Raw genomic sequence first — 26,815 nt, 5'->3', positions numbered from 1 at the left:
ATCTCTTTGGAAAGTACAGCTCAGCCTGGTAGCCCCTCGGCAGTCACAGCCGCAGGCTCTCCTCCTGCAAGCATGGCTGGGTCTCCCATCCCATGTTTGATTGCCATGTGTATATTTTTGTGGCCGGGGGCTTGAGATTTAGATTGTTTTAGGGTTTTATTGTGAAATTTTGTATGGTTTTTATTGCAACCGGCTCTGCAGCCTCAGAGGAAGAGGCAGAAGGCGGATCCTCATGAATTCATGTGATTTTAGGACCCTGTCACTAATCCCAGCGTATGTTCAATGTCTCACAACAGCCCTGTAAGGCAGGCGCACGCGGCTCCACCGTGCGGTTCTGGCGGAGAGGACGCCAAGTCGGAAATAATAAGGGCGGTTGTTGCATGGCGAGCCGCAGCAGATCGCTCCTGCGCAGCCTTGGCCTACACTGCAAGGCCAGCCACCCAAGGGAAGGCGCCGGCCTTGCAGTGTCGGCCACGGCTCTACGGCTGCCTTGGAAGAAGAGGAGGCGGCCGGGCTCACGAGCCAGGAGGAAGTCCCGCCTTCCAACATAGGAGACGGTCCCTCTAGCAGTTTCAGCGTCTATGGCTCCACTCCTCGGGAAAGGAGGCGCTTTCCGGGAAGGAGAGTGGGAGCGGCGCCTCGGCTCCCGCGCAGGCGCAGTGGGGCCTTCCCCGCCTGGTCCGCTTGGGCGCACTTGCAGCCCCATCTCGCGAGAGCCGTCGCGACGGTCGAATCGGCTGAGCGGCCTGCCGCCGGGCCAGTGGCGAAGGCGGGATGGCGGAAGTCCCGCCCCTTTGGGGCGGAAGCGAGCTTGTTGTGGTGACGTCACTCGCGGAGGACGCGGGCGTCCCATCGGGTCGGGCTCTCGGGCGGCGGCGCCCATGGCCAGCACCGGCAGCCCTCTGGTAGGTCGCCCGGGGCGGGCCGGCCGCCACTCCGGCCGGCGCGCCTCCTTCCGGGGGTGAGGAGGGGATGGGGCGCTTCCGTCCGCCCTTGAGGCGGCGCCCCGGACAACACCCTCCCCCGCGGAAGCCCCCTCCCTCCCTGGCCTGGGGCGGGTGTGGGGGGGGGGAGAGGACGGGACATGGCGCACCCGCGCCGCTGATGGAGTCCTCCTCGAGTTGCAAAGCCAGGAGTTGCAAAACTGAGACGGGCGGCGATTCAACCCTCTGTGTGATGATCGCAGCAAGCGGGGTGGGGTGGGGTGGGGTGGGGGTGGGAATAGAAGAAGGGAGGGTTAACATGGGTGCGTATTGCTGATTGCACCATTTGCTTCCTCCCTCTCTGACTTAAGTGGGTTGTTTTTAAAATGTGTCGCATTGAAAGAAACTCTATTATGGCTGGGCGGGGGGGCGGGGAGGTCTTTTTTCCACGACTGAAATTATAGAGTCAGGGAGAAACGATCAGTAAAAACGACAGTCAACCGAAGATCGCTAGAAACCCCTCAGCCAAGTCCCTGGAGCTCTTCTTGCCCATTTTGTGCCAGGCTGGCTTTCTTTTTCTTTGTTTTTTTTGTGGGGGGGGGGGTGCCATACTTGGGAGGCTTGCCCCCTCACGTAGTCTTCTGGCCTTGCCAACTGCTGGGTTGTTTAACGAGGGTCCATAAGAAGCAGGGTCTCCAGCAATGGGCTCCTGTGTGTTACGCCTGCGCTGTCCCTCTGTGACACTCTTGGATCGACCTTAGTTCCTATGAGCTGAAGGGAACATGGAGTCTTGAAAGGTTACTGGAAATGTCGTCATCTCAGGTGCTGCTGGACTTGGAACTTGCTCTTCTACCACCGGCCAGTGCAGCTACTGCTCGTATTTGGCATCTCTTGACCTTGGGTCTTTGGGGTATCGCTGCAGTCTTCAGCCCATGTGGTCCCATCGCACTGAGTGGTGCACATTTCTGTATAGACTGTCCTGAACATCTGCTTGTTCTCCGGGTACTGTAGATTTCCTGAGTGTAGGTCTTGCCAGTCAAAGGAGATTTCAGGAGGGGCTGTTTGTGCCGTCCTCCTGCCTGCCTGCCTGCCCGCCCTTCTGTCCCCCTCCTGCGATGTGCTGAATTGCTGCTCTCCCCGCAGAACAGCCCTTTTAGCAGATGCTGTAAAGCAGCCACAGATTTCCTGTCTGTCTGTCATGAAGTAGCCAAGACTCTCCCAAAGCTGTGACGTTGTATGTCGAGCTGAGCCAGGCGTCATCTCAGCAGCTCTGGATTTTGCAGACCTCGGAGCCCAGTCCACCCAGTGCTGCTTTCTGTTACTGGGCGTCATTCTGAGGCTTTTCTTCGGAAACCTTGAAATTACTTAATGCCAATTAGAGGGTGACCTCAGATCAGGTGTGAACAGGACATTCGATTTCAGGTTGCAGTGTGAAGGGTATAGGAGCAGAAATGGATTGCAGTCAGATTTCTTTCCTGGACTGCCTTCTTCGTGGCACTGCTGTTCTGGAGAACATGAGTACTGTGAAGCATACACAGTTGGCCTTTTACCTCCTGACCTTCCTCCAGGGTGCGTAGGGCCCTTCCAATGCACTTTGCAGCTGTGCAGAATAACAAAATCCACTTGCAAACAATTGTGAAAGTGCCTTATTCTGCATGTGCGGAAGGGGCCAAAGTTCTTTTCTCCTCCACTGAATTCTCACAACAACCCTGGGAGGTGGGTTAAACTGGATTTTCCCCACCTCATTCCCCAGCCAGTCATCTGTGTGCATCAGTCAAGCAATGCTGAGGGCATTTGGTTGGACCCATGATAATGAAAAGCCATACAACAGGGATGATGGCATGAAGAGAGGAAAGCAGGTGAGGTCGCTGATCAAGGATCAGGCATGAAGAGAGGAAAGCAGATCAAGGATCACAGGCAGCCTCAAAGGGGGATTCCTGCATCCTCTAGCACTGCCTCCCCCCCCCCCCCCCCCCCCCGTTGTTTTGAATCCAGCTCATTGTCTCCCCTGTTTGGGCTCCCTCAGTAATGAAACTGACCAGAATGAACAGGCAGGAACAGTTGCAGGCTTATCATATAAATTTTTCATTTGCTTTGGCTTTATAAGTGGTTACAGGGTGTACCTCTTCTTTCTCTGGGAGAAAGGGAGGGTGTATAACATTGGCACATAGAAATCATGCAGAGCAACGATGCAGTGGGTTTAATTTCCTTTGCAGATTGCTAAGTAAAGTTACAGTTATTGAACTGAACGTTTAGAGGGCCAAGTCTTGTAAAATGGATAATGCTTCTTTATTTCTGCATTAAATTTTGATTGATTTCAAGTACTTTGATGCTTTGGAAGGGTGCAACTAGCCTCTTGCTAGTGTTAAATGCATTGTTATGGAATACCTAGAACTGTTCATGAGAGTTCCTTGATCTTGCTTTGGTCCCTGGATCTGAAAGGGCCCAATTGCGAGGAAGGCTCCTTGGCTGAGATACTGGTCTTCCAGATGTGTACCCAATGGCTTGGTGAGGCAGATTTCTCAACCAGGTGGGGTCAAAAACCTCTTGGGAGTCCAGATCCATTTTGGAGCCTTGAGGTTATAAATTAAGGAATGAATGAAAACATAAAAAGCAAGTATAATTGTGCTTGGGGTTTCAGGAGTTCTTTGGAGTGAGAATGAACTTTTTCATTCATCAGGTATTTCTTATACTTGTTCTAACTTTATAGGAACATAATTGGGAGATCTGCTTTCTGGTCTAGGAGGCGCTTGTCATGATCACAATCATGAAAATATCTCCGCTTATACTTGTGTTACTTGTGTTCAGGTGTACATATCTTTTCTCCTGGAAGGGTTTCGTATGAGTTGCTACGCCCAAATTGTAAACATGCCCGCGGACTCAAATAATTTGGCGACCCTTGAAATAGATTCAAATAGAAATAAAATAGTGAAAGACCCCTTCTTGCTACGTCTGCCTAAATCTCCTTTGTGGCACAAGCCCCCTCGGACACTGATAAACTCTTTCATGGCCCTTGGGTGGGTGAGTTCATAAACAAACCTCTGTGATTCTGGACCACCTAACAGGAGCATTTTGCCAGGGGCCTGATGTCATTGGTTGTGTGTCAGGGTCTGCTTCACCCCACACATTCTCCGGTACAGTGGGCCCATGTGCCTCCGTCTGATGCCAGTGCCCTTCTGCCTGCCCCACTGAACTTCTGCCTGCTTCTGGGGATTGGTGTGTATTGACATTCACCCTCCTGGAGAGTTACAACTCTGCCCTCTCTCCTCCCTGCAGTACGATGCTGTACCCATCCAGTCCAGTGTGGTTCTGTGTTCTTGCCCGTCCCCATCAATGGTGAGGAGCCAGGCAGACTCCAACTCCCCCCCGCCTGTTGCTGCCACCTGTGGCCGCAGAAAGGGGCTGAACATGGAGAGCACCGCAGCTGAGCCGAGGGCCCCTGCAAAGTCTTTACAGCAGCCTCCGCAGCCACGCAAGAAACGCCCAGAGGACTTCAAGTTTGGGAAGATTCTGGGGGAAGGGTCTTTCTCAACGGTGAGTGCCTTCAGCTGGGGCCTGGTGCTGCCGGTGTGGCAAATGAGCTCCATGGCCAGTGTTTGCGCAATGCCTTCGGACTGGCCCTCCCCACCTCTTCCAATACACATTAAGGAAATCATGCAGCCGACCAGCCCTTGTCCTGCCAGGTGGACTTTTTCTTTCCAACGGGGGCATTCCCTGGACATCTGCAGCCCCCATGTTGAATATATCAAAAGCTGTCCCTTTCCTCCCTGCAGGCTTGCCCAAGGAGCAGGTGTGGTGCGGCTTCCTTTTTCTTTTTTCCTCTTTCCTCGCATGCCCCAGAAGTTTGCGGTTCCATGGAGCTGCTAAAAGGACGTCTGGATTGTCATTCTCTTAGGAGGAGGGAGGGAGGGGGGGAGCCGCTCAGAGCACGCCCCCTTTGGCCTGTTGGCAGCAGGATGGGGTGGGGGGTGTCAGAAATGAGTCTGCTCTGGCCACCCTCCCTGCTCGTTTGCTGGGGACAAGGCAGCCGGTGCTGTTCCAGTCTCTTCCCAAGGCTGACATTTCCGCACCTGAAGGACCTGACTCCAGATCAGCCACAGCAGGAAGGATTTTTGTTCTCTTGTCCCACCCTGCCCAAGATCCCAAATCCTCCTCTTCCTTTCCCTCTTCCTCCCGTTCTCCTCGCCTGCCCTGCTGTGCCCAGTGGGCCAAGCCTGTGCTGCTCACGGGAGCCAAAGGCCTGTGGTCCAAACTCAGCGCAGCTTCCTCTTGCTGCCTGCGCTCCGTGTTGAAAGAGTCCTTTCTTTCTTACGCAGGTCGTCTTGGCCAGGGAATTGGCCACCTCCAGAGAATATGCCAGTGAGTAGCCCTTTCCTCCCATGGGGTGGGGCTGTGAGGCAGACTGTCTCTTGTGGGGAAGCACGGGGCCCCAGGGGCTGCCACAGGCTGTTCACCTCGCACGGATTGACCAAAATGCCTGTGTCCCCCCCCCCCCCCCCCCAGTTAAAATCCTGGAGAAGCGTCATATTATAAAAGAGAACAAGGTGCCCTACGTGACCCGTGAGAGAGACGTCATGTCTCGGCTGGATCACCCTTTCTTCGTCAAGCTGTACTTCACGTTTCAGGACGACGAAAAGCTCTGTATCCTTCGGATGACGCTTCTTGCAGGGAACCATTTTATACCTGTCATATTTTCTGGAATAAGGAACGAGGGGGAAATTGGAGCGGCCGTTCTGCAGCACGCCATCCCACAGGTGGGATCTGCCATGGCTCTTGACATAACGGCTGGCCTCCTGGATTTGGGGCACGGGGTGCAGAATGCCTTCCAGGGCTGGTCTGATGGACTCAACCTGTAGTGAAGGGTTGCGAGTTCTTGGCTTAGGCCTTTGGCACGTGCCTTCTGCCGCTCGGCTCTCCACTGTGGAGGCCTGTCCATTTTCACTGCTTGAGTATCTGCAGGTTTGCTAAGAATCCTTAACACCAGGTTCAGATTTTGGCCTTAGCTATGCCAAAAATGGGGAGCTCTTAAAATATATCCGCAAGATTGGCTCCTTCGATGAGACTTGCACCAGGTTTTATACTGCTGAAATGGTTTCTGCGTTAGAGTATCTGCACGGGAAAGGAATCATTCATAGGTAATTTGAATTACTGTTATTTCCATCGTGTGTCGTCGCATGTCGGTGCTTCAGGGGGCTCAAGATTCCATGGAAACTGCCATTCACTGGCCAGACACTGAGTGTCCCCCTCAGAAGCAACACTGATAGATTTGTGAAATGAGTGATGTTTTTCCCAAAGATCTGCACTGTTCCCTTTCAGCTACATTGTCAGAGTGCTTCAAGACCCCCTTTATGCCTTGTTGTTTTGAGAGCGGTTATGCCGACAGGCTAAAACTAAAGGGAACTTCTCAGATCCCCTGTTTCATTATTTCCCACCTTTGTGGTAGGGACCCGGTTTGTGCTGTGTGCTGAATCCAGAATCCACGGCACTCCCCAGGCCATGTTTTGAACATCTCCAGAAGACTGTGTCCCTCCGTGGTGATACTTCCACGGTTTTCAATACCCTATTTTCTGTGAGAGGCTGTTTTTGTGGAAGTTGCCACCTTTGTGTTCGGCATCCCCTTATGGCTCGCCTGCCTTTCTCGCCTGCCCGTTAGCCCCTCTGTGCTCCCTCGGACCTCCCGTGCGCTCGTCACCCTGGATCCTCGGTTTTGCCTCCTCTCTGCCTCCACCTCGTTCTTCTTTCTGGGCTCTCCCCCCCCCCCACTCTCCTCCCCGCCCCGCCCCCCCCCGCTCCGTACAACAAAATCAGCACATTCGGCTTCCGCTGACACAGCAATTCTGTATGTCCGTCCACCTAGTTACATTTTTGTCCTGGCGCTCTTTCAAAGCGCTTGGGGCATCACACAGTGTTTTCTCTGCCACCATTTCATCTGCTTCACACAGGGAATCTGAAGTGGGCAGACCATGGAGGGAGGCTAGATCGCCAAACTGGGACCCACCCTTGTAGTCCAGTGTGCAGAGGAGTGGGGCAGTGTTCTCCCGTCCCTGATCTGTCTTTGGAGGGGCATGGAGGCCCCTCCTTGTGTGATGTTGGTGATGTGGAAACTGCTGCAGCAGAGTCCCCTCCCATGTTGTTATCAGAGGCATGCAAGAAGCCCTGAGCCTGGTGGGAGGAGCCCCGTCGCATCCCTGTATGGGGCCGTTCTCATAGGAAGTGAGACTGGAATCCGAGCTCCTCTCTCCGTGCTTGGGCTTTGTGTGTGGCCCCATTAGTCCAGGGAGGAGCTGTGCCCCAGGGGCTGCCCTCCTGCTACAGTTGTGTCAGGGAGAGACCTGAGATGTTTTTACAAAGAGGGGGAAAGGGCAGGCAGGGGCACTGGGCATGTCCCAAGGCGGGAGCACAGAATGGGGAAAAGCTGTTTGGGTTAAACCCACTTTTCGTTTTCCAGGGACCTAAAGCCAGAGAACATCCTGCTCAATGGAGAGATGCACATTCAGATCACAGACTTCGGGACAGCAAAGTATTATCTGCGGACAGTAAACAAGGTACACCACTCTTCTGGTGCCTCTATAGCTCCTTCCGCACCTGTGGACCTTTCCGTTGCAGCCGTCACCTTAAAGCATCAGATGATGACAACCTCAGTCGGATTTATGCTGACTGACTTCTAAATCCTTCCTGTGGAAAATTAAAACCAGTTTAGTCAACATAACGTGAAGCCCCATAGCCTGGATGGGCAGACTGCCATCCAAGTGGCTAGACCACTAGGAACTGCTGGAGCCGTCAGTGGGGACAGACGGGGGTGGGGGGGGTGTTGGGTTAGCTTTGGGGCGGGGGAGAGAGTGGCACTTTCCTATGCTGATTTTCGGTTTATAAGCGTCAGGGATTCAAATACAAAAACTGCCCTCTTCTTGGTGCCGTTTGAGCTGCATCACGCTTGTCCTGTTTGCAAGCAAGTAAAACATTTGGAAGTCCAGGGGCCTCACCTCTCCGCTTCTCCTCCTTCCAGCCCGGGCCAACTCATTCGTTGGGACAGCGCAGTACGTGTCTCCAGAACTACTAACAGAGAAGTCTGCCTGCAAAAGGTGAGCACCCAGTGAGATTTTGAGCAGCTCGTGTGAAACTGAGCAGAGGAGGGAGCGTTTAGCAAGCTTTTGCCGGCTGTTTCTATGACCTCCTGCTCTGGAGCGGTTTTCCGTGTCTCCACCGAAATGCTTTCACCCACGTTGGGCACTCAAGTGAAAACTGTGATTGGAATGGACTTTCTGGTTGGTTTTGAGGAACCGAAGGTGTTCGGATCCAAAGGCTAATGAATGCAGGGTGCTATCATGTGAACACTGGTATTTCTTCTGACTTCAACCAGGTTAGCAAAGGGCTAATTGTGTTGTGTTCATTTTCTCTCTCTCTCTCTCTTTCTCTCTCTCTTACACACACATGACTTCTCTGCCGCGCCTGGATGAAGTTCTGATCTGTGGGCTCTTGGCTGCATCATATATCAGCTGGTAGCCGGGTTGCCGCCCTTCCGAGCCGGGTAAGAGGCCTTGGACTGCCTGTCGTTTTCTCTGGTTTTTGGTTATAGTCTGTTGTTTTGACTCCCAGGATTGGAAAGGATTGAGGACATAAGGAAGGACTGACTCAACAGATAAGAAGTGTATTGTCGAAGGCTTTCACGGCTGGAATCACTGGGGTGCTGTGTGGTTTCCGGGCTGTATGGCCGTGTTCTAGCAGCATTCTCTCCTGATGTTTCGCCTGCATCTGTGGCTGGCGTCTTCAGAGGATCTGATAGTTAGAAAGGAAAGCAAGTGGAGTATATATACCTGTGAGTAAAGGTCAATAGGGCATCTGAATAGGCATCTGAGGGCATCTGAATAGGAGTGGCCTGGCAAGTGAGAAACAATGAAGTGTAGCATGTGAGTAATAATGGAGATAGCAAGGTCAATAGGTGAGGGCATCTGAATAGAAGTAGTCTGGCCTTTGTTCCCTTTTTATTGTTTATTGTCTATAGTCAGATCCTCTGAAGACGCCAGCCACAGATGCAGGCGACACGTCAGGAGAGATGCTGCTAGAACGCGGCCATACAGCCCGGAAACCACACAGCACTCCAGATAAGAAGTGCTTATCTGTTGAGACAGACCTGAGTGAAAGAACTGCAAAACATGCAACTAACTCTTTTGTTCAGTTATAAAGTGCATGAAAAAGGGGCCTGGGGTGAGCTGTGCATTTTCCACATGAAGGTCTTCGTGGTTCCTTCACCCCAAAGTCCCACTGCGGCCCCCTACTTGTGCTGTGCTTGTGGGTCTCTTAGGAGCCTCAGCAGTATCGTGAGGGTTGCTGCACAAATGTCACAATGTCTTCTTTTCTTTTCTTTTTTACACAGGAATGAATATCTTATATTTCAAAAGATCATCAAATTGGAGTATGAATTCCCAGAGAAATTCTTCCCCAAGGCTAAAGATCTCGTAGAAAAGCTTCTGGTAAATGTTTTTTTCTTTTCATTGCCGCATGTCAGTTCCCAGCCAGTCTGTCCGCTTGAGCCCAGATCACCATTCAGAAACGACCAGGAAGCCCCAGGATCCCTGTGGCCCTCTTGTGCAACTCCCTCAAATGCAACGGGACCTTTCGGAGCCAGAGTGGTGTAGTGGTTAAAGGCAGGTTAATTCTAATCTGGAGAACTGGGTTTCATTCCTCACTCCTCCACCTGAGTGGCAGAGGCTTATCTGGAGAACCAGGTGCGTTTCCGCACTCCTACATTCCTGCTGCGTGACTTAGGGCTAGTCACAGTTTTTTGGAACTCTCTCAGCCCCACCCGCCTCACCAGGTGTCTGTTGTGGGGAGAGGAAGGGAAAGGAGCTTGTCGGCCACCTTGAGTCACCTCACAGGAGAAAAAGGTGGGGTATAAATCCAAACTCTTCTTCTTCTTCCTCTTCTCCCTTCGGCTCCCCAGCCCTTTGCCCTTAGGGGGCTCACACGTCCTTGAGATCTTCAGCCATTCCTCCCTCAGGGACCTGCTTTCCAGCCCGCTGCCTTTGGTTGCCTTCTATGTCACACCCCTTTTCCCCTCCCAGCAGCCATTGCATGAGCCCTTCCTGACCTTCAAGGGAGTGGCCAGACCAGGCTCAGTATAGTGGTGATGGTGTTATGGTGAGATCTGGTGGATGCGGGGGAGCGTTCCATTCCTGCCAGGGGCGCTTGCTGGGTGATTCTTTCGGGGTAACTCGCTTCACAGAGTTGTTGCAAGGTTAGACTGGAATGGAGGAGACCGCTGTACACGACCCTGAACCTTTGAAAGAAAGGTTAGATAAACAGCAGGTACATTATTTTTTTTAAGGCAGCCTTTTAAAGATCTGCCATACTGAGAGCGATTGTTTAGCAGAAAACCCTCTTGTACCTTGAAGCACCTGACTTGATTTTCTGCGTGTTGGCCGGGCACCTGGAAAAATTAATTCTGACTCCAGGTTGTCCGCTCTGGCCAGTCCCTCGCTCGAGGGGTTTCCTTTCGGTGTGGCACGTTTTCTCAGTACCGCCCGTGACGGTTTGTTCAGGTCCTAGATGCGACCAAGAGGCTCGGCTGTGAGGAAATGGCAGGGTACGAACCCCTGAAGGCGCACCCGTTCTTTGATTCCATTGCCTGGGAGGATCTGCATCACCAAACGCCTCCCAAGCTCACGGCGTATTTGCCTGCTATGTCAGAAGATGACGAAGACTGCTACGGAAACGTAAGTTCCAATTTTGTCTGAAGCGTCGTCCCCTCTGGCAGAGGCCATTGAGAAGTTGTGGGCGGAGATGGCCAGGGACCACCTTTCTGCAGGGTGCTGGCCGGCCTGCCTCCCAGTTTTGAGCAAGGAAACTGCCTGTGTGCCCCAGGAGGGACTCCTATGTGTCCCTCCTTCCATTCTGCTCCAGCCCTCGGAGGGTGCTGCTGTATCTGCCTCCTTGAAGAGGCCAGGAAGCTTACAGCTCCTGGCTCTACTACCCCTAGCTGGGCGGAGCAGCCCCCCACTGGCGGCCTTGATGGAGCAGAGAGCTTCTCTCCAGGTGGCCCAGGAGGCGCTGGGTGGGAAGCGGAACTTTTTCCGAGCGACTCTTGCATAGAGCCCCTGAGTCTGAAGACTTTGCCCAGAGCGTCTCTGGTGTGTTTTGCAGTACGACAATCTCCTGAGTCAGTTTGGCTGCCTGCAAGTTTCCGGCTCTGCCTCTTCTCAGTCACTGTCCACCCTGGAGCCAAGCCCACCCCCCACGTCCGGCAACAACATCGAACAGTACATTCACGACCTTGACAACAATTCCTTTGAGCTGGATCTCCAGTTCTCCGAAGAAGAGAAAAGGTTGCTGCTGGCGAAACAGGCCGGGGGAAACCCCTGGTGAGCACTGGGGCCGGAGCCGTCAGCCCTTTTCCATGGGAGGAGGGGCTGCTTGGAGAGTGGCGTTGGGGGGAGGGGCGGGGGGTGGATCTGAGATACAAACCAAGCAGGGCTGCCTCATTCACAGGCTGGGGACTGGCTTAGGCAGCTGGGAGGAGGCCTGGCTGAGGAGCAGCTGGGGTTGAGGCTGTCTGCACCCTGCTGTCCTGCTGGTTGGGCCTCCTGGGAGGACGCTGGTGATCTGGGCAGGTGCTCCGGTGTCTGCCCCAGAGGGATCTGCTCAGGCTGTAAGCTGCATTCAGGGTTCTGGCCCATGAAGGGGTTAGGTGGGGTGGAGCCGCTCCTCCACTGCTGGCCACCCACTTCTCCAGAGGGCGGGGAGGTGGCCCGGGGAAGAGCATACCCTTGGCTCGTCACTGAAGCGTCCGGCTCCATAATCCCCACTTAAAGGGTCTTGGGCGATGCAGCATGACTCTTAGTAGCTACATCCGGTGTCATATCCCCTCCACCCCCCACCCCCACCCCCACCCCTCTTGAAGAGTGGTTGCATTTTCCACAGACTGGGAATGGCTTGGAAATGAGAGGAGGCCCTCTTTTGTCTTCTCAGGCACCAGTTTGTAGAGAATAATTTAATTCTGAAAATGGGGCCCGTGGACAAGAGGAAGGTGAGTCTCTTTCTCCTCATGCTCGGAGTCTGTCTTGGGTGGAGAAAGGTGCTGGGAACTCTTCTGCCGGTGAGACAAGGCGTCAGACTTCCTTGAAGGGGCCGGAGAGGGGGGGGGGGTGCTCAGAGGAAATGGGCCATGTCGTCTCTAGACCAAAAGCATCTTGGCATGTTTTGTGGCATCCCAGACCTGGAGTGAAAGAGTTCCCAGGAAGGGGCCCAGCAGAGCCAAAGGGCCAGAAGCCACCTGTGCAGGATCCCTGCCCATCTCGGGGGGCCGGGCCACCCAGCTGGTGTCCCTCTCTGTGGTTCTTCTTGTTGATGTCATTGGCAACATGTAGGCCTCGCCTTTCACAACTATTTTTCAAAGTGACATGCACCACTCATAATCGGTTGTTTGACACACACACACACACACACAGCCACACGCACCGTTTCTCCAATATAGTCAGAGAAACAGCAGAAAGCAGAACCAATAAAATATGAATAATCTAGGCTTTTTCACAGGAAAAAATCAGTAGGAAAACGGAATGGCTAATTGAGTAAAATTCCTAGTTGGTTTGGCTGGGGGGGGGCACAGAGGGGAGGGCGGGGCCAGGGCATGCTTGAGCTGCACATGTAGCCTCCCTTTCTGGTTGGGGGGAGCAGGTCCTGGTTTCCCCCAGAGTGGCTGAGGCTTAGCTCACTGCAGCGCCAGCTTCCCTGTGTGACGTCCCACTGAGGCAAGAGGAGCAGCAGCCCTGCCTGCAACCACAGAAGGCAGAAAGTCAGCTCAGAAGCTCTTGTGGGATTCTCACCAGAGTTGACAGTCATAAGTGGGGGCAGTTGGCGTCCTGTCAAATAAAAGTGGCCCATTTTCTGTCTCTCTCTTTCTCTCAGGGCCTGTTTGCTCGCCGGCGGCAGCTGCTCCTGACGGAAGGGCCCCACCTGTACTACGTAGATCCAGTGAACAAGGTTCTCAAAGGGGAGATCCCGTGGTCACTTGAACTACGGCCAGAAGCCAAGAACTTCAAGACCTTTTTTGTTCACACAGTGAGTGAAATGTACCTCAGTTGCCCCCCCCCCCTCCCCCGGGTGGCCTCGAGAGACCTGGTGGAGTGAGGCGTGGGGCCGAATTTCCTGGGTTTGCCTGCAGCCTTGTGCTCAGAGCCGACCTCCCACGCTGGCTGCTGGAACTTAACTAAGGTTTCCTTTTTAGCCCAACAGGACCTATTACCTGATGGACCCAAGTGGGAACGCCCACAAGTGGTGTAAAAAGATCCACGAGGTCTGGCGACACAGATATCACCAGAACGCTGCAAAGTGAAGCTGCTCTTGCCCCCCTGCCCCCCTTCGCCTCCCTCCTTGCTGCTAGAGCACCACGTGCCGCGGCCAGCGGACCCTCCAGTCGCCTCCGGGGGGAGCTGGCAGCCCAGACTCATTCCTCCTTCAGCAAGAACCAGCTCGTGGGATCCAGGGTGGCTTTGCTTGCTTTTCTGCGTCTCCTGAGGCTTCCACGTACTCGGCTGCACAGTCAGTGGCCAGCTTTCCTTTCGTGCCCTTCAGCTCCGTTTCTGCTGCAAAGGCGGGGCTTGGCTGTGCGGTCAGTCGGTCAGCTAAGCGAAGCGCGTCTCATCTGATCCATGGGCTCGGGCCAGGTCCCGTTGGGCTGGAAGATGACTGGGCAGCTGTCTTTCATCAGGGAGCGTGGAGGGGGCCTTCCTGTGTGAGAGGCCTATGTTGCTGCTGCTGCCCCCCCCCCCCCCCCAAATTCCCTTTGTTGGCTTCCGGTCCTCCAGCACTTGCGTGGGCAGTGAGCTTGCCCCCCCCCCCCCGCCCCCCAGGCTCTCTGGTCGCATTTGGATTGCAGGATTCTCCATGGACGGTACTTCCTTGTGAGTTGCACATTTTGCAGGCACACTCCGGCCCAGGCGGAAGGAGGAGAGGGAATCCTTGTTGGACCCGGCCCTTCAGATGTCCACAGTCTTGGCACTCTGATCTCATAAAATTTTGAAATGGAATTTTCATTTGACCCATTTACATGTTTAAGTAAGGAGCGCTAAAGTTACCAGCATGCTTTTAACTAATACTAACTGCAGAGTTAACTAGTTTGTACAAGGCTTTCTTGATGTAGTCCATAGACTCTTCGCCTTTTCAGAAGAGAAAAGGGGTCCCGTTTCTTTGCAGGGGGCGGCGTAGACGTAGTGTTGCTGCAAGGAGGGAGCAGTGGCTTGCCTGTGTGGGAGGAGAAGACCGAGCAGCCGAAAGGCTCTTGTACAACTGATGACTTGAGTGGGTGTCTCTTGGTATAACGAGGTGTACAATATTCCTGTCTGGTTTATTGGCCAAGCATCTGACCTTTTAGCGACTTTGAAAATATTTTACATGATTTAAACGTATTTAAGCCCCTCCACTAATCGGACTAAATGTCGTGTTCCTGTACAAATGTTGATACCACGGAGGGACAAACTTATGGTACTTGAGTCATATCTATCAAAAGTTTCATATCGTTCTTTTGTCTTTTTCCAATTAAACTATCATGGTCAAATGTTTCTTTTGAGTGCAAAGATCTTTGCTTAGTTCAGGCTTCCCTTCCTGTGTGTGTGTGTGGGGGGGTGTGGGGGTGTGGGTGGATGGGGGGGTGGGTATGAGAGAGAACCCCATGTTGTGGGATTGGGTGGGCTTCTGGCACCCAGCAAGTGCTACCAGCTGAGTCCTTTGTAAACACTAACAGGGAGAACACCCATAAGTGCGTGATGTACACTGCGAACAGTGTACAAGCTGGGTTTGCCCCCCCCCCCCCAGCTCCTCCACATGCAGCCTGCTGGGTGACCTTGGGCTAGTCACAGTTCTTCAGAACTCTCTCAGCCCCACCTGCCTCATAATGTGTCTGTTGTGGGGAGAGGAAGGGAAGGAGGTTGTAGGGTTGGCCAGCAGTGGATGCCAGAGCCTGGGACATGGCCACTCAGACAACAACCTTCACACGAAACCTGACGTTCAGGTTGCGCCCCCCACCCCCCGCTAACTTTCTGAGGCTCTTTGGCCGAGGAACCCCTATACAGAGTAGTGGATGCCAACAACCCAGGGAGCGCTTCTGAGGGCGCCACCTTCGCACGAAACCGCAGGTGGGGTTGGGGAGGGAGGGGGCGCTGCGCTAACTTTCTAAGCCTCTTTGACCTGGCAGCCCCTTTGGAGAAAGATGCCGAGAGCCTAGGGCGGCATTTCCCAGCCGCCGCCTTCGCACGACACCGCACGTCGAGGTTGCGGAGTGTCCGAGCCTCCTTGGAGCTGCTGCCGGCGCCGTTCTTCAAAGGGGCTTCCGGGCCAAAGAGGCTCCGCCCGCTGCGCAACCCCGACGTGCGGTCTCGAGGGGCTGCGGTCGGCTAATGGTGGCCTATAAGAAGAGTTAGCCGGGCTGCCTGCTGCAATTGACCACCGTGGCCACAGGAGGGCAGCAACTGGCCTGGGAGCGGGGAAGGGCTTCGCCCGGACGGCCCCGCCGGACGAGCGGGAAACACAGGACGGCGGGAATCGGCGGACTGAGGGGCGAGACTTCTTTGCCGAAGGGACAGAGCGGGGAGGGAACTATCCGGGCTATGTCGCGTGGGGGGGGGGGGGGGCCGAATTTTCCATGGGACTTCTGGGAACAGCCTTACGTAAAGACTACACAAAAAGGGAAACGATTCTGTGTATCGCTTCCGGTCCATGGTGCAGGGGGAAATCACACTTCTGGACCAGGGCTCATAGGGACCGTATTTTCTGTGACACTTCCGGGCACTGTGCTGCACAAGACTACAAAACGGGGAAATAAATTTATGTAACACTTCCAGTCCAGGGCTCATGGGGACCACGTTCTGTGTGACACTTCCGGGTTCTGAGCCGTGTTGAAAGACTACAGAATGGGGAAAGGGTTGTGTGTGGCACTTCCAAGGAGCTCCTGTACAAAAGGGATGCCAACAGCCCGGGACGACCCTTCTGAGGGCGCCGCCGTCGCACGAGGCAGGTGGAGGGTGTGGGGGACCCCGCTAACTTCCTGAGCCTCTTTGGGCTGCCAGCCCCTTTGGACGATGGAGCCGAGAGCCTAGGAGGGCCTTTCTCGGGCGCCGCCTTCGCACGAGGCCGCACGTCGAGGTTGCCTAGTGTCGGGGCCTCTTTGACGCAAAAGCCCCTTTGCAGAGCGGCGCCCGGAGTCTGGAAGGCAGCAGCAGCCCTCCGGAGGCCAAAGCCGTAAACTACAAGCTACAATCTTCACAAACTACATTGTGAAGGATCGGTCAGCGGGCGTTACAACGCTGGGACTGCAAGCGCGTCCCTCGACCTAAACATGTACGGGTGAAATTGTGAGCACGCAATGCAACATTGTGAAGGATTGGTCAGAAGGCGTTACAACGCCCGAAAAAGGCCGCCTTAGGGGCTCTCGGCGCCATTGTCGTTGTAACGCTCTCTGAGGCCGGGGAGCCGCAAAATTGTGAAGGATTGGTCAGTTACAACAATGAACGTTACAACGACAATGGCGCTGCAGCTCCCCTGTATCCCATCGTTGTAACGTTGATTCCCATCGTTGTAACGCCGTCCGGCCAATCCTTCACAATTTCATTCATACATTTTTAGGTCGAGGGACGACCCAACGCCCCTTTGCGGAGCGGCGCCCAGAGGCCTGGACGCGCTTGTAGTTTACGGCTTTGGCCACCGGAGGGCAGCAGCAGTAGCGTTCCCTGCGGCTCCCCTGCCCAAAGAGGCTCCGACACGCCACAACCTCGACGTGCGGCCTCGTGCGCAGGCGGCGCCCGAGAAAGGCCATTCTAGGCCCTCGGCTCTATTGTCCAAACGGGCTGGCAAGTCAAAGAGGCTCGGGAAGTTAGCGGATTCACCCACAACCTCCACCTGCGGTCTCGTGCGACGGCGGTGCCCTAACAAGCGTCGTCCCGGGCTGTTGACATCCCTTTTGTACAGGAGCTCCTTGGCCAAAGAGCCTCAGAAAGTTAGCGGGGCCCCCACAACGTGAACGTTAGGTCCCGTGCGAAGGCGCCGGCCAGAGTGGCGCCGTCCCGGGCTGTTGGCATCCACTCTGCCCAGGGGCTGCTCGTCTGAAGAGGCACAGTTGGACAGAAGCCCAGAAGGGGCGCTGGGAAGCTCCAGCTCAGGGGCTCGCAGATGTGCAAGACGTCATTTCTGGTCCCCTCTTCCCCATAGTCTCCCCCACTTTTCTGAAAAGCACAAAGGGGGGGCGAGCTGGCTGGCTCCAGGGGTCCTGGGTCCTTGGTGGGGCTGGCCTGGGCTCCCCCCCCCAAAAAAAACCCCGCCCCCCTCTTTCAATAATAGAGGCCACACACAGCTGCTTTCTTTTAAATAGAAGCAAAGTTCTTTACAGCACCACGAAAAGCCATCAAATATCGTTTTTCATAATAACAACAATACAGGTAGGTGGGATGTAGGAGGCAAGAAAAGGAAGCTGGCATCACGATGCAGAGCTCTGACAGAGAATGGACATACAATACAGGTTCCATAACTTAATAAAAAATATATGTTTCATATATATATTACACATATATATCCAGCATAAGAATCTTGGAATACTTTTCAGATGCAGCTTGGTTTTTTTTTAATCTCTCTCTCTTTACAACAGATATATTGATGTGGTCATTTCATTTTTGTTCTTTTAAAGTACTTTTAAAAATTCAATAAAGGAATTTCGTAGTTGTGCCAGACACATGTTGGAGATCAGCAAAGATAGGTCTATCGGTTCTTGGAGAAAAAAGGGCTGAATGTACCACTCAAACCTCCACTCCACCTGTGGCCGCCCAGTTCTCACCCCCCCCCCCCAAATAAGGGAAAAAAGGAGCACATGTATCAATCCGACTTGCACTCCCAACTTAAAAGCCCAACTTAAAAGCCCAGATGGATTCTTGTGTGTAAAGTTGCACGTGTGTCAAAATTACATCCACACACACCCTTTTTAATTTAAAAAAAGCAAAATAAAATAAAATGCAGGAGATGAGATTGTACCAAATGATTAATAAAAGAAGGCACATCCTTTACTTTTTGTTAAAATGCTGTAAAAAGAACGTGGCAAAAAACCCCAACATAAAAGCCCATGTAACAGAAATGTATTTTCACACGCCTTGAAAACAAAAGCAACGGTACCTTTTACACCTTTGTGCTACTCCTGAAGATGATCTCAGTCAGAGATTAGAATAAGTCTGAAGGTCAGGCTACACTCCAGTTCTTTCAATTCAATCTCCTTAAAACTGTTTAATATACAATTGATAATATCAACTCTTTCTTAAATATATATTAAAGTCCTTTTCTTTATTTTGCTAATTATATTGGGGGGGGAATCAATTAGTATAATATTTCTTCTTAAATAATTTAATACTTTATAGCTTATTTTCCTCCACCCTTTATACCCTCCAAAGAAAAAGTGTGGATTTTGTTTTCCACATTTGCCACCTAAAGGAAGTGCCTTTGCCCGTCTGGCGTGATTCGTAACTGTCACCTTGGTGGCACACACCCAGGGCTTAAAGGAGCCAGGTGATTTCTGGAGACAGTACCCCAGGGGCAGAGGAGAACTTGAGGCCAGGGGTGGTTCCTGAGCTACTGATCTTCAGCTGGTACTTTCCAGCACATGACACGTGTCACTTCCAAAACCAAGGCAGGGTCTGTTATCAGCGCTTCTAACATTCCGGCTCCTAGTTTGTTTGGTTTTCACGCAGGATAAGATGAATGGAAAAAGAAACAAGGAGGGAGGCAGACCCTAGAGCGTTAAAAGAGGCCCCGAGCCACAGGCTGGGAGAGGGGCGCAAACAGGTCCCACGTCTGCAAGATAGGAATAGAATCACGCCACTTGGCCTAAAACCAGCCAACGTCCAAGTGAACACTGGTTCATGAAGGCCGCCTGCCACTAGGAAAAGGTACGTGAGACTCATTCTCTTTCGCTGGCATACGAGGCCTGACCTATCTATGGCAGGAATGGCAGACATCCCATTCAGAAATGCGGGCTCTTCTCTTCTCTGGATGTCCAAGTGATCCTGGGTGCTTGCAGTGTTGTTGATCAAGAGGAAGACGGATCATGAAAAAAGAACCAAGAACCGTGAGTGGTGGTTTCCATTTTTACAGAAAGATCCGAAGGGCTAATGCCAACCGAGGATCCAAAGCTGCTGGCAAAGTGATGCCAGCCCAGAGAGGAACATCTAGGGGGCCAGGACTCTTCTGCTCAGCACTGTTGGCCTAGAGTTGGCCTCCTGAGGCCTGTGTCCCTTTGGACAGCAAAGAATATCGGGGAAACAGAACGATGATCTGCAAAAAAACCTAAGTGGTGCTGGTGACAGCAGGCCTCTTCGGCACAATTATGTGGCGTGACCTCTGACCTCATAAGGGTATAAAACCGCCATAACAAAGATCTATCAGAAGAAGGTTGGTAAAAGCGTATGCTAACGTAGCCTCTCTGGAAGAACATCCTACTTGTGAAAACCTCTCCAAAACAGCACAAGCCTCTCCAAGCATAAGGACTTTCCAGGGCAGCTGGCCCACAAACTAGAAACCCACAGGGACCTGCCACGGGCTTAATGAAGTCCACCGCCAAGATGGAGATGGGACCGAAGGAGCAGAATAGAAGCGACCGCAACAATTCAGGGTGCAGCAGGACGAGAGACCTTCAGGGAATGATGCATAACGAAGCAAATCAAGTTCCCTGCTGTGAATTGGCTCCTTGATCGGAACACTGTCAGCCCTCTCGTGGCAAAAAGATACTGATTCCCACCAAGATGGGAGCAATTCTGTTTAATGGGAAAACGAGGGGTCTCTTGCCGCCAAGAAATCCCGCCAGGAAGAGAGGGGCTGTTCGATGCTCCTGCAAGTGGAGCGGCTGCACCTCCATCGTTCCTGGATTGTGCTTGTCTGAGATAGATGTGCCCTTTGAGAAGTGGCCACGAGGCCTCCCCTGGACCCACCCAGAGTGGCCGGGACTCCCATCACCTCTCCAAATTCAGGTGCTCGGTTACTTGCAGCATCGAGGGCCTTAACAGTGGACCACCACGACACGCTCAGCGGTTCTGCGGAAATGTTCTGCCTCCTGGAGCCCAGCTTTCCCTAAGCAACCTCTCTCCTAAAGCTCAACAGCAACAGAAAATTTCAAGCTTATAAGCACCCCTTTACCAAGACAACTTCCAGAACAGGCGGGCCAGCTCAGCCCCACTGCTGTTTCCTCTCTCGAGCAGCCGGCAGTTGGTTGAGGATAGTGCAGGTTCCCTTCAAGATGCTCTGCTATTCACATTCAGAAGTTATCTTTCCTTGGGCTCACACAGCACAGCACCGCGAGTCTTCCCCCAACAGATCTGTCCTACCTCACACCGCCCCACTCAGTGGAGCAGCTCAAGGGCCCTTGCTTCATGTGGGCAACACCAGCCAAGGAGGACTCTGGAGTCTGGATTACATTATAGGGGAAGGTGTTCCAGCGTACTCGAGTTGGCAGGGCCAATTTGGAGTATGTGGAGAGAGAGAGAGAGAGGGAGGGAGGGAGGGAGGTCTCCAGTCGCCAAACCCCAAGAGGAACAGCCTCGACTGCCAAACCCCTCTGGCACCTCACCAGCGGTGCTGTTTTGCGACCAAACATTCCACAAATCACGGCAGGATCAACTGCCGGTGCCTCCCCATGCCTGCGAGCACGTTCTCCCGGGGAGAAGGTCGGCAAGGGAGGCTTCGTTGTCCGATCAGGCGACAAACTCTTTGGAAACAAAGAGGAAGTGCAATCAAAGTCTCTCATGCTCAGAACTACAACGGCTGTTTGCCCAGAGTTATATTTTAACCTTTCTCCCAACCCTCCCCCCAAAACCCCCAGGAATAAATATTCTTCTGCGGCAGCTGCAACAGCTACCCGGGGGTGGGGGGGGTACTTACAGGTGGATTTCTTTTTTCTTCCCTGCCCCCCACCCCTTTTCAAGTTTCAACACCGTATCAATCATGCAAACATACCAAAGTTTCTGCACGGCACCTGCCAGGAACGAGGCGAACGAACGAACGAAAAGGAGCTTATCTGTCAAATGGGACTCGTTAACAGAACAAAACTTCCCACAGTCACAAGCGTCATCGTCACCAGGAGAAGACTAACACCTTTGGGACAAAGAAACGAAGCATGCAGCCCCCCCAAAGCCCCCCCTGCTCGCCCCCTCCCCAGGCTGACGGCTTCCCTTGGGCATCTCCCGCCCCACTTCTTCCGGTGCTTCCCCCCACCCAATAATGGCAGACAAACACACGAACCGAGACGGGCAGGGCACGCGTTCAGCCTTTGAACAATACCGACACAAAAGGCAAGAGGGTCACCGGGACAAAACGTCAGCCCGAGTGGGAAACGAGAGCGGCCAACAGCCAAGACCGCAGACTTGTTTTGTGCCACATCCCGATCACTTGTTGGTTGGGACTGTCACGGAAGGGGGGCTTCAGTCTTGGAGAGAGAGCAGGGGCACCTTCCCGATTCAACAAGAAAGAGAGCGGAGCAGATTGGTCAGCCGCTGCCACCTGGCCTGGAGAAAGAGTCACAAGATGGCGCTCAGGTGACAGGGAAGCCCGTGGCTGGGAGGAGGTATGGTGGCCTTCTGCTTAATTCAGAGGAGAATTCCAGCCGGCAGTTATCCCTTAAAGTCAGCAGGTGGTCAGGTAGAAAAACAAGGACACACACAGGGGAGATTCCCTTTCGTTGGTTGGGTTTTACTCTGGCCATCGTGGAAAGCCTTTCCCAAGCATCTCCGTTTGTTTCCGCACAATCCTGAGGTAATCTTCTTTGTGCAAACCTAAAAAGACGACGGGGAGGCAAAGGGGCCGGGGAGAGGGATACACGGATGGGGACGATTGTGCCCTTCCGCCCATGGCAGATCCTGAGGTTGGCTGGGCTGCTCCCCAGCTCTCACTCCAACATGGCGTCCAGCTGGTCGGCCAGGTCATCGAACATGCTGCCAATGTCGTCCAGGATGCTGACTGTGCTCTTGGATTCTGCGGCGGAGCTGAGAGGGACAGAGGCCAGGAGGGTGGATTAGAACGAGCCATCTCCGCCCTCCCCACCAGCGTGTGCTTCTATGGCGACCCTCATTAATCTCCCGCCATCTTTTCAGGAGGCGCTGAAGGCCTGCCGGTTTGCCGGAGCTTTTGAGGAAGTCTGAACGGGCAGACTTTTTTTAAGGTGGGAGGGTTGCTAACTTAATTTTCAGTTTTAACTGAAAATGGTTTTTAACTATTACTAGCGGGGCCTGGCCACGCGTTGCTGTGGCTTATTGTGGTGAAATGGGAAAGGAACAGTAGCAGCAAATCATTTGCAGAGGCCAGTGGTACATGCTCATGCAAACACGCAGCCTGATACTGTGCGATGTCATTGATGTGTGTGCCCGCATTCCTGGGGGGGGTGGGAAGGAAATGCACCCCTCCCACACATCTAGGCTGGCTGGTCATGATCCTTTACCAGGGAGTAAGTTTGGTTGGTGGCAATGGGTGTCGCTTCTGAGGAAACCCTCTGAGGAGCGCAATGCAGCCATTTAAAGTATGTCACGTTTGCTGTACTGAGCTTACACCTGAGTAATGCGTGTCTGGTTTTCTTAACTGTAACCGCAGTATTTAGGGAATCTAGGGTGCCTGGTTCCTTCCTCCCATCCCTTGCATGTCGCCCCTTTTACTCTCTTCCCTCCCTTACTTCTCTTCCCTTGCATGCCAACCCTCCCTCCCTTCCCTTTCCCTCCGCTAGGGTGGGTGGGTCATATCAAGATGCTGGGCCCCCTCCCTCCCCTCCCTCCCATGCCACCCCTCACTGTCTCCCCTCTCTCACTTATCTTCCCTTGAATGCCTCCCCCTCCATCCCTTTCCTCTCTCTCCCTCCCTCTCTTCCCTTGCATGCCACCCCTCCCTCCCTCTCCCTCCCTTCCCTCTCCCTGTTGTGTATGTGTGTGTATGTGTTTCACTTCCACTCAAGTGACTGCCCATGTACTGTTTTCACTGCTCCTGTCTGGCCGTCTGAGCGAACATTCTAAGCAGCACGAACATTCTAAGGGTGCCAGTGACACACAGGCAGCTGCATGTCCTTCACCAGGGAGCGCCAGGAAAAAGGTGTTTTACCTGGGCCAGGTGTGAAATTTCAGGTATGTGAACATCTAAAAACACTCTCGCCTGGCTGACTATAGTGGCTGGGAATTTTCAGAGGAATTGGCCCAGCAGTTACTGAGTTATACTATCATCAACAAAAACACGGTTAGCTTTTTATACATATAGAAGATTGTCAGCCCTCTTGACCCACGAGGAAAGGTGGGATACAATTGATAGAAATCAATTAAACTACTTCAGGGCTAGAAGAGAGATGAGTTTGGATTCGTACCCCACCTTTCTGTCCCGTAAGGCGTCTCAGAGGGGCCTACAAACCCCTTTTCCCTTCCTCGCCCCACAACCAACCCTTTGTGAGGAAGGCGGGGCTAAGAGAGAGTTCGGGGAGAACCGTGACTGGCCCAAAGTCACCCAGCAGGCTTTGTGTGGAGGAGAAGGGGAACAAACCCAGTTCACCAGGTGAGAGTCTGCGGCTCCTATGGAGGAGTGGGGAATCAAACCCCGTTCTCTAGTTTACAGTCCGTCACTCTTTGAAGCTCCCGCCCCCTTCCACCTCCATCTTGTGACATGCCCCGAGGGTGCTCTCCGAGTTCCCGCCCTGACCTCCCCCCCCGAGCCCCCCAGGATGCCCTTACTCTGACGCCTGCCCGTCCTCCTGCTTGATCTTCTCTTCCACGGCCTGCAGGGCAGCTGCGAGCGAGGCGCTCGTCTCCTCCAGTTTCTGATGCACGCTCTCCGCGCTCACGCTCTCCACTGAAGGCCCTGCGATGGACGAGCGCGGCGGCTTCACTGGCACCATCTGAGGTGGCCCCCCACCGGGCGAGAGGGGCTTGGCCGGGCTGGAGCAGAGCGAGGGGGGTGTGCTTGAAGGTTTGATGGTGGGCGCCAGCTGCTTGGCAGGTGACGGCGCGGGCGTGGAGCTGGCACTTGCCGACTGGAGGGCAGAATGGACCTTCGGCTTGGGGGCGGTCGGGGGAGGCGTGGGCTTGGGGGAGACGGGAGGTGGAGTGCCGTGTACTCGCTTCACTTCTGCAACAGAAGACAGAGCATCAGCGCTTGGCCGTTTTGGGGGTTGCCACGGCTGCACAGAGACACAGAATATAGGCCAACTATTCCATTTGGCCTCCCCTTGCTGCAAGCACCCCCCTCCCTCTCCCGGCCACCTCTGCAAACCCAGAACGCTCATGCTTGTTCAGGTATGGACGTGTGGCTACAGGGAGAGACCCTCCCTTTGGCATAGGCCAGGGGTCTGCAACCTGCGGCTCTCCAGATGTTCATGGACTACAATTCCCATCAGCCCCTGCCACCATGGCCAGTTGGCCATGGTGCAGGGGCTGATGGGAATTGCAGTCCATGAATATCTGGAGTGCCATAGGTTGGCCACCCCGGCTTAGGCTGTGCCGGCTGCCACTGCAGGAAGGGACAGAACTCACTGGGGTCACCAGAGCAATGGGAACAGGTGACCAAGCAATGTCCTGGGAAGATCAGTGGCTTCGGCCTACCCACGAGCCACTCGCCCAGAACAGAGCTTTCTCCAGCAACACACACTTACCTGGACTGCCGGGGCCGGGGATTGGGGCCTTTTTGGAGGTGGGCGTGGGAGGCCCAGAGGCTCTCTGGGGCAGGACAGGCTTGGGAGAGACTGGCGGCTTGGCCGGCCTCTTGGGCTCGCCTTCTGCAGGGAGATGAGCTGAGGAGCGCTCCGATTTCTCCGGCGGGTCTGCAGAGCGCGAGGCGTCTGTGCTGCTCGTGTCCGAGGCTGGGCGGCGCTTGACCGTGGCGGTGCCGTTCTGGTACACGGACAGTGGCGCCAGCTCCTGCTCCTTGTCCCTTGACTTTGGGCGCCTCTTGACTGTGTCGGACTCTGTCAGGAGGAACTTGATGCCGTCCTGCTGACTCTGCTTGGCCCGGATCCTCCTCTTCAGCGTGGCGCTGGCTTCCACCTTAGTGAGGTCACGGTGGGAAAGCAACGGGGCCTCCCCGCCTTCAGCCTTCGCCACCCCCATCTGCCGCGGCCGCTGTTTGATGGTCAGGTTGCCCTCCTCGGCGAAGGGGATGTTCTCACCGGAACTGCTCTGTGGGGAGGCTCCGGCGTGACGCTCCGTGGGACCACCATCTTTAGCCGTGTCAGACTTGATGCTATCTGACCGCTCACGGCGGGCAGCTGCCACTAGACCCGTGACGGGGCCACTGATTGTCCGCCGGCGGTTCACCACCTCGCCATCTAGCCCGATGGCGTCCTTGTGCTTCACGGTGGCCAGTACGGTGGCCACGCGAGAGTGTTCCGGGCTGGCTGGATGCATGGCAACACTGGGTTGCAAGTAGTATCCGTCGGAGCCCTTCCCAAGGCCAGGCGGCTTCTGCATGGCCAGTTTTCGGGCCCCGCCTCCAATGGACGACATTTCCAACATGGCTGCGATGCTCTTGACGCTTCCGGCGCTGCCCGTGTCAATGGCCCCACCGAAATCACTGGAGCGCCTCTGCTGCTGCTGCTGCTCTGGGGAGGGCTCCGCCTCCTCCTCCCCTTCCTTGGTGAAGTCGTCGCCCATGTTGGTGCTGGAGATGGCAGAACTGGAGCGCTTGGGGGGCGGAGGCGGGGGGCCCTTCTTCTTCGGCCGCACAGCAAAGGACTGGCTGCGGTTGACATTCTTATCGTTGCCCGACTGCGCCCGCACCGAGTGGCTGCGGCCGACTCGCCTCTGCACCGTGGCATAGGGACCGGCGTCCGGCACCAGCAGCTCGTCTCGTTCCTGCTCGCTGTCGGACACGGCATAGCGATTCAGGCTGTGGGCCCTCTTCTTCGGCCGGCCGGCTTCCTCCTCGCCCTCTCCCGCCTGGGGTGGCAGACACAGCACGGGCACTGAGACGGGCAGCACGGGCACGGCTTGGGCCAAGGGCCCTGCCGCGTGAGCATCGCCCTCCACAGGCTGCGGCATGACGTAGGCGAAGCCCCGGTGCGTGGGGGACTGAGGCAGCGAACGAGGAGACATGGGGCGGTCCGATTGTGCCAGCAACTGGGGCGTGGGTTTTACCTTGGCCGTGGCATGTGGCATGCCAAGCGTCTGTGGCGAGGACGGGCGGGGCTTGGTGGGCGTGTGCGGGGGCGTGTAGTGCCCGCCGGATGGGGGGAAGGACTGCCGCGGTTTGCCAGGCACTGGTGGCACACTCGCTCGCTTGATGCTGTGGCCGTGTCGGAGGCTGCGCACTTCCTTGGGAAGGGTGGCCGGTCCCTCTTTGCCGTCCTCTGCCAGGTACTCCTGGCTCTTGGAGACGGCGGCACCTGCGGCTTTGGATCCGTCCCCCAGCAGTTCTTGGGAGCTGCTGATGTGCTTGGCTCGCCCACCCAGGCTGTTCTCGTGAACCAGGCGGGTGGACGGCCGGAAGGCCGCCCCTTCGCGGAAGTGCCCCACGTGATTGACCTGCTTTTCCGCCCCTTCCTCACCAGTGCCCGTCATGGCCACTTGTAGCTCGTTGCTCAACTCACTGTCCTGGAACGTGGTCATCTTGGGGGACTGACATTCAGCCGTCTCCTGCTGGGGGGACTCAATGGCCACCGTGTCCTGTGACTGGGCCGCCCCCTTCTTCTTCAGGGTCCCAGACTCGTACTTGATGTACTCGGCCTTCTGGATCTCAGCCAACTTTTTCACAGCTAACATCAGCTTTTTCTGGTGGCCTAAGGGAAGCCGGGAGAGGAGAACGGATTGAGCCCCCTTGCGCAGAAACGCCCCGAACAAAAGCACCTTTTCCCGAAGAACACCGGAAGAGGCCTGCCGGATCCCTCTCACCTGGCATCCCACAGTGACCAGCCAGGTTGC

At 54.6% G+C, this 26,815-nt stretch overlaps 2 protein-coding genes across 4 annotated transcripts in view; one reads left to right on the top strand and one right to left on the bottom strand.

The window, feature by feature from the left end:
* The first annotated feature begins 750 nt into the window (after window positions 1–750).
* On the top strand, window positions 751–14,476 carry PDPK1 (3-phosphoinositide dependent protein kinase 1). The gene is given in 15 exon segments (XM_048494797.1): window positions 751–905; window positions 4,200–4,457; window positions 5,240–5,282; window positions 5,427–5,564; window positions 5,914–6,058; window positions 7,372–7,436; window positions 7,439–7,468; window positions 7,930–8,005; window positions 8,383–8,451; window positions 9,298–9,394; window positions 10,463–10,636; window positions 11,064–11,281; window positions 11,889–11,946; window positions 12,825–12,977; window positions 13,144–14,476. Coding segments are annotated over 15 exon segments (1,656 nt in total). The 5' UTR covers window positions 751–881; the 3' UTR covers window positions 13,252–14,476.
* A 2,787-nt stretch (window positions 14,477–17,263) lies between these two features.
* Window positions 17,264–26,815, bottom strand: part of CASKIN1 (CASK interacting protein 1) — a 72,660-nt gene continuing 63,108 nt past the window's right edge. For all 3 annotated transcript variants that reach the window (XM_048493322.1, XM_048493320.1, XM_048493321.1), the window contains 3 exons: window positions 24,553–26,673; window positions 23,636–24,029; window positions 17,264–21,919 (listed from right to left, as the gene is read on the bottom strand). In XM_048493322.1, coding sequence (XP_048349279.1) covers window positions 21,823–21,919; window positions 23,636–24,029; window positions 24,553–26,673 — 2,612 coding nt within the window. In that variant the 3' untranslated portion in view covers window positions 17,264–21,822. The remainder of the gene's footprint in view (window positions 21,920–23,635; window positions 24,030–24,552; window positions 26,674–26,815) is intronic.

Source organism: Sphaerodactylus townsendi, linkage group LG04, assembly GCF_021028975.2.
Source record: "Sphaerodactylus townsendi isolate TG3544 linkage group LG04, MPM_Stown_v2.3, whole genome shotgun sequence".
Taxonomy (NCBI): domain Eukaryota; kingdom Metazoa; phylum Chordata; class Lepidosauria; order Squamata; family Sphaerodactylidae; genus Sphaerodactylus; species Sphaerodactylus townsendi.
This window is presented reverse-complemented; position numbering and strand designations above follow the sequence as displayed.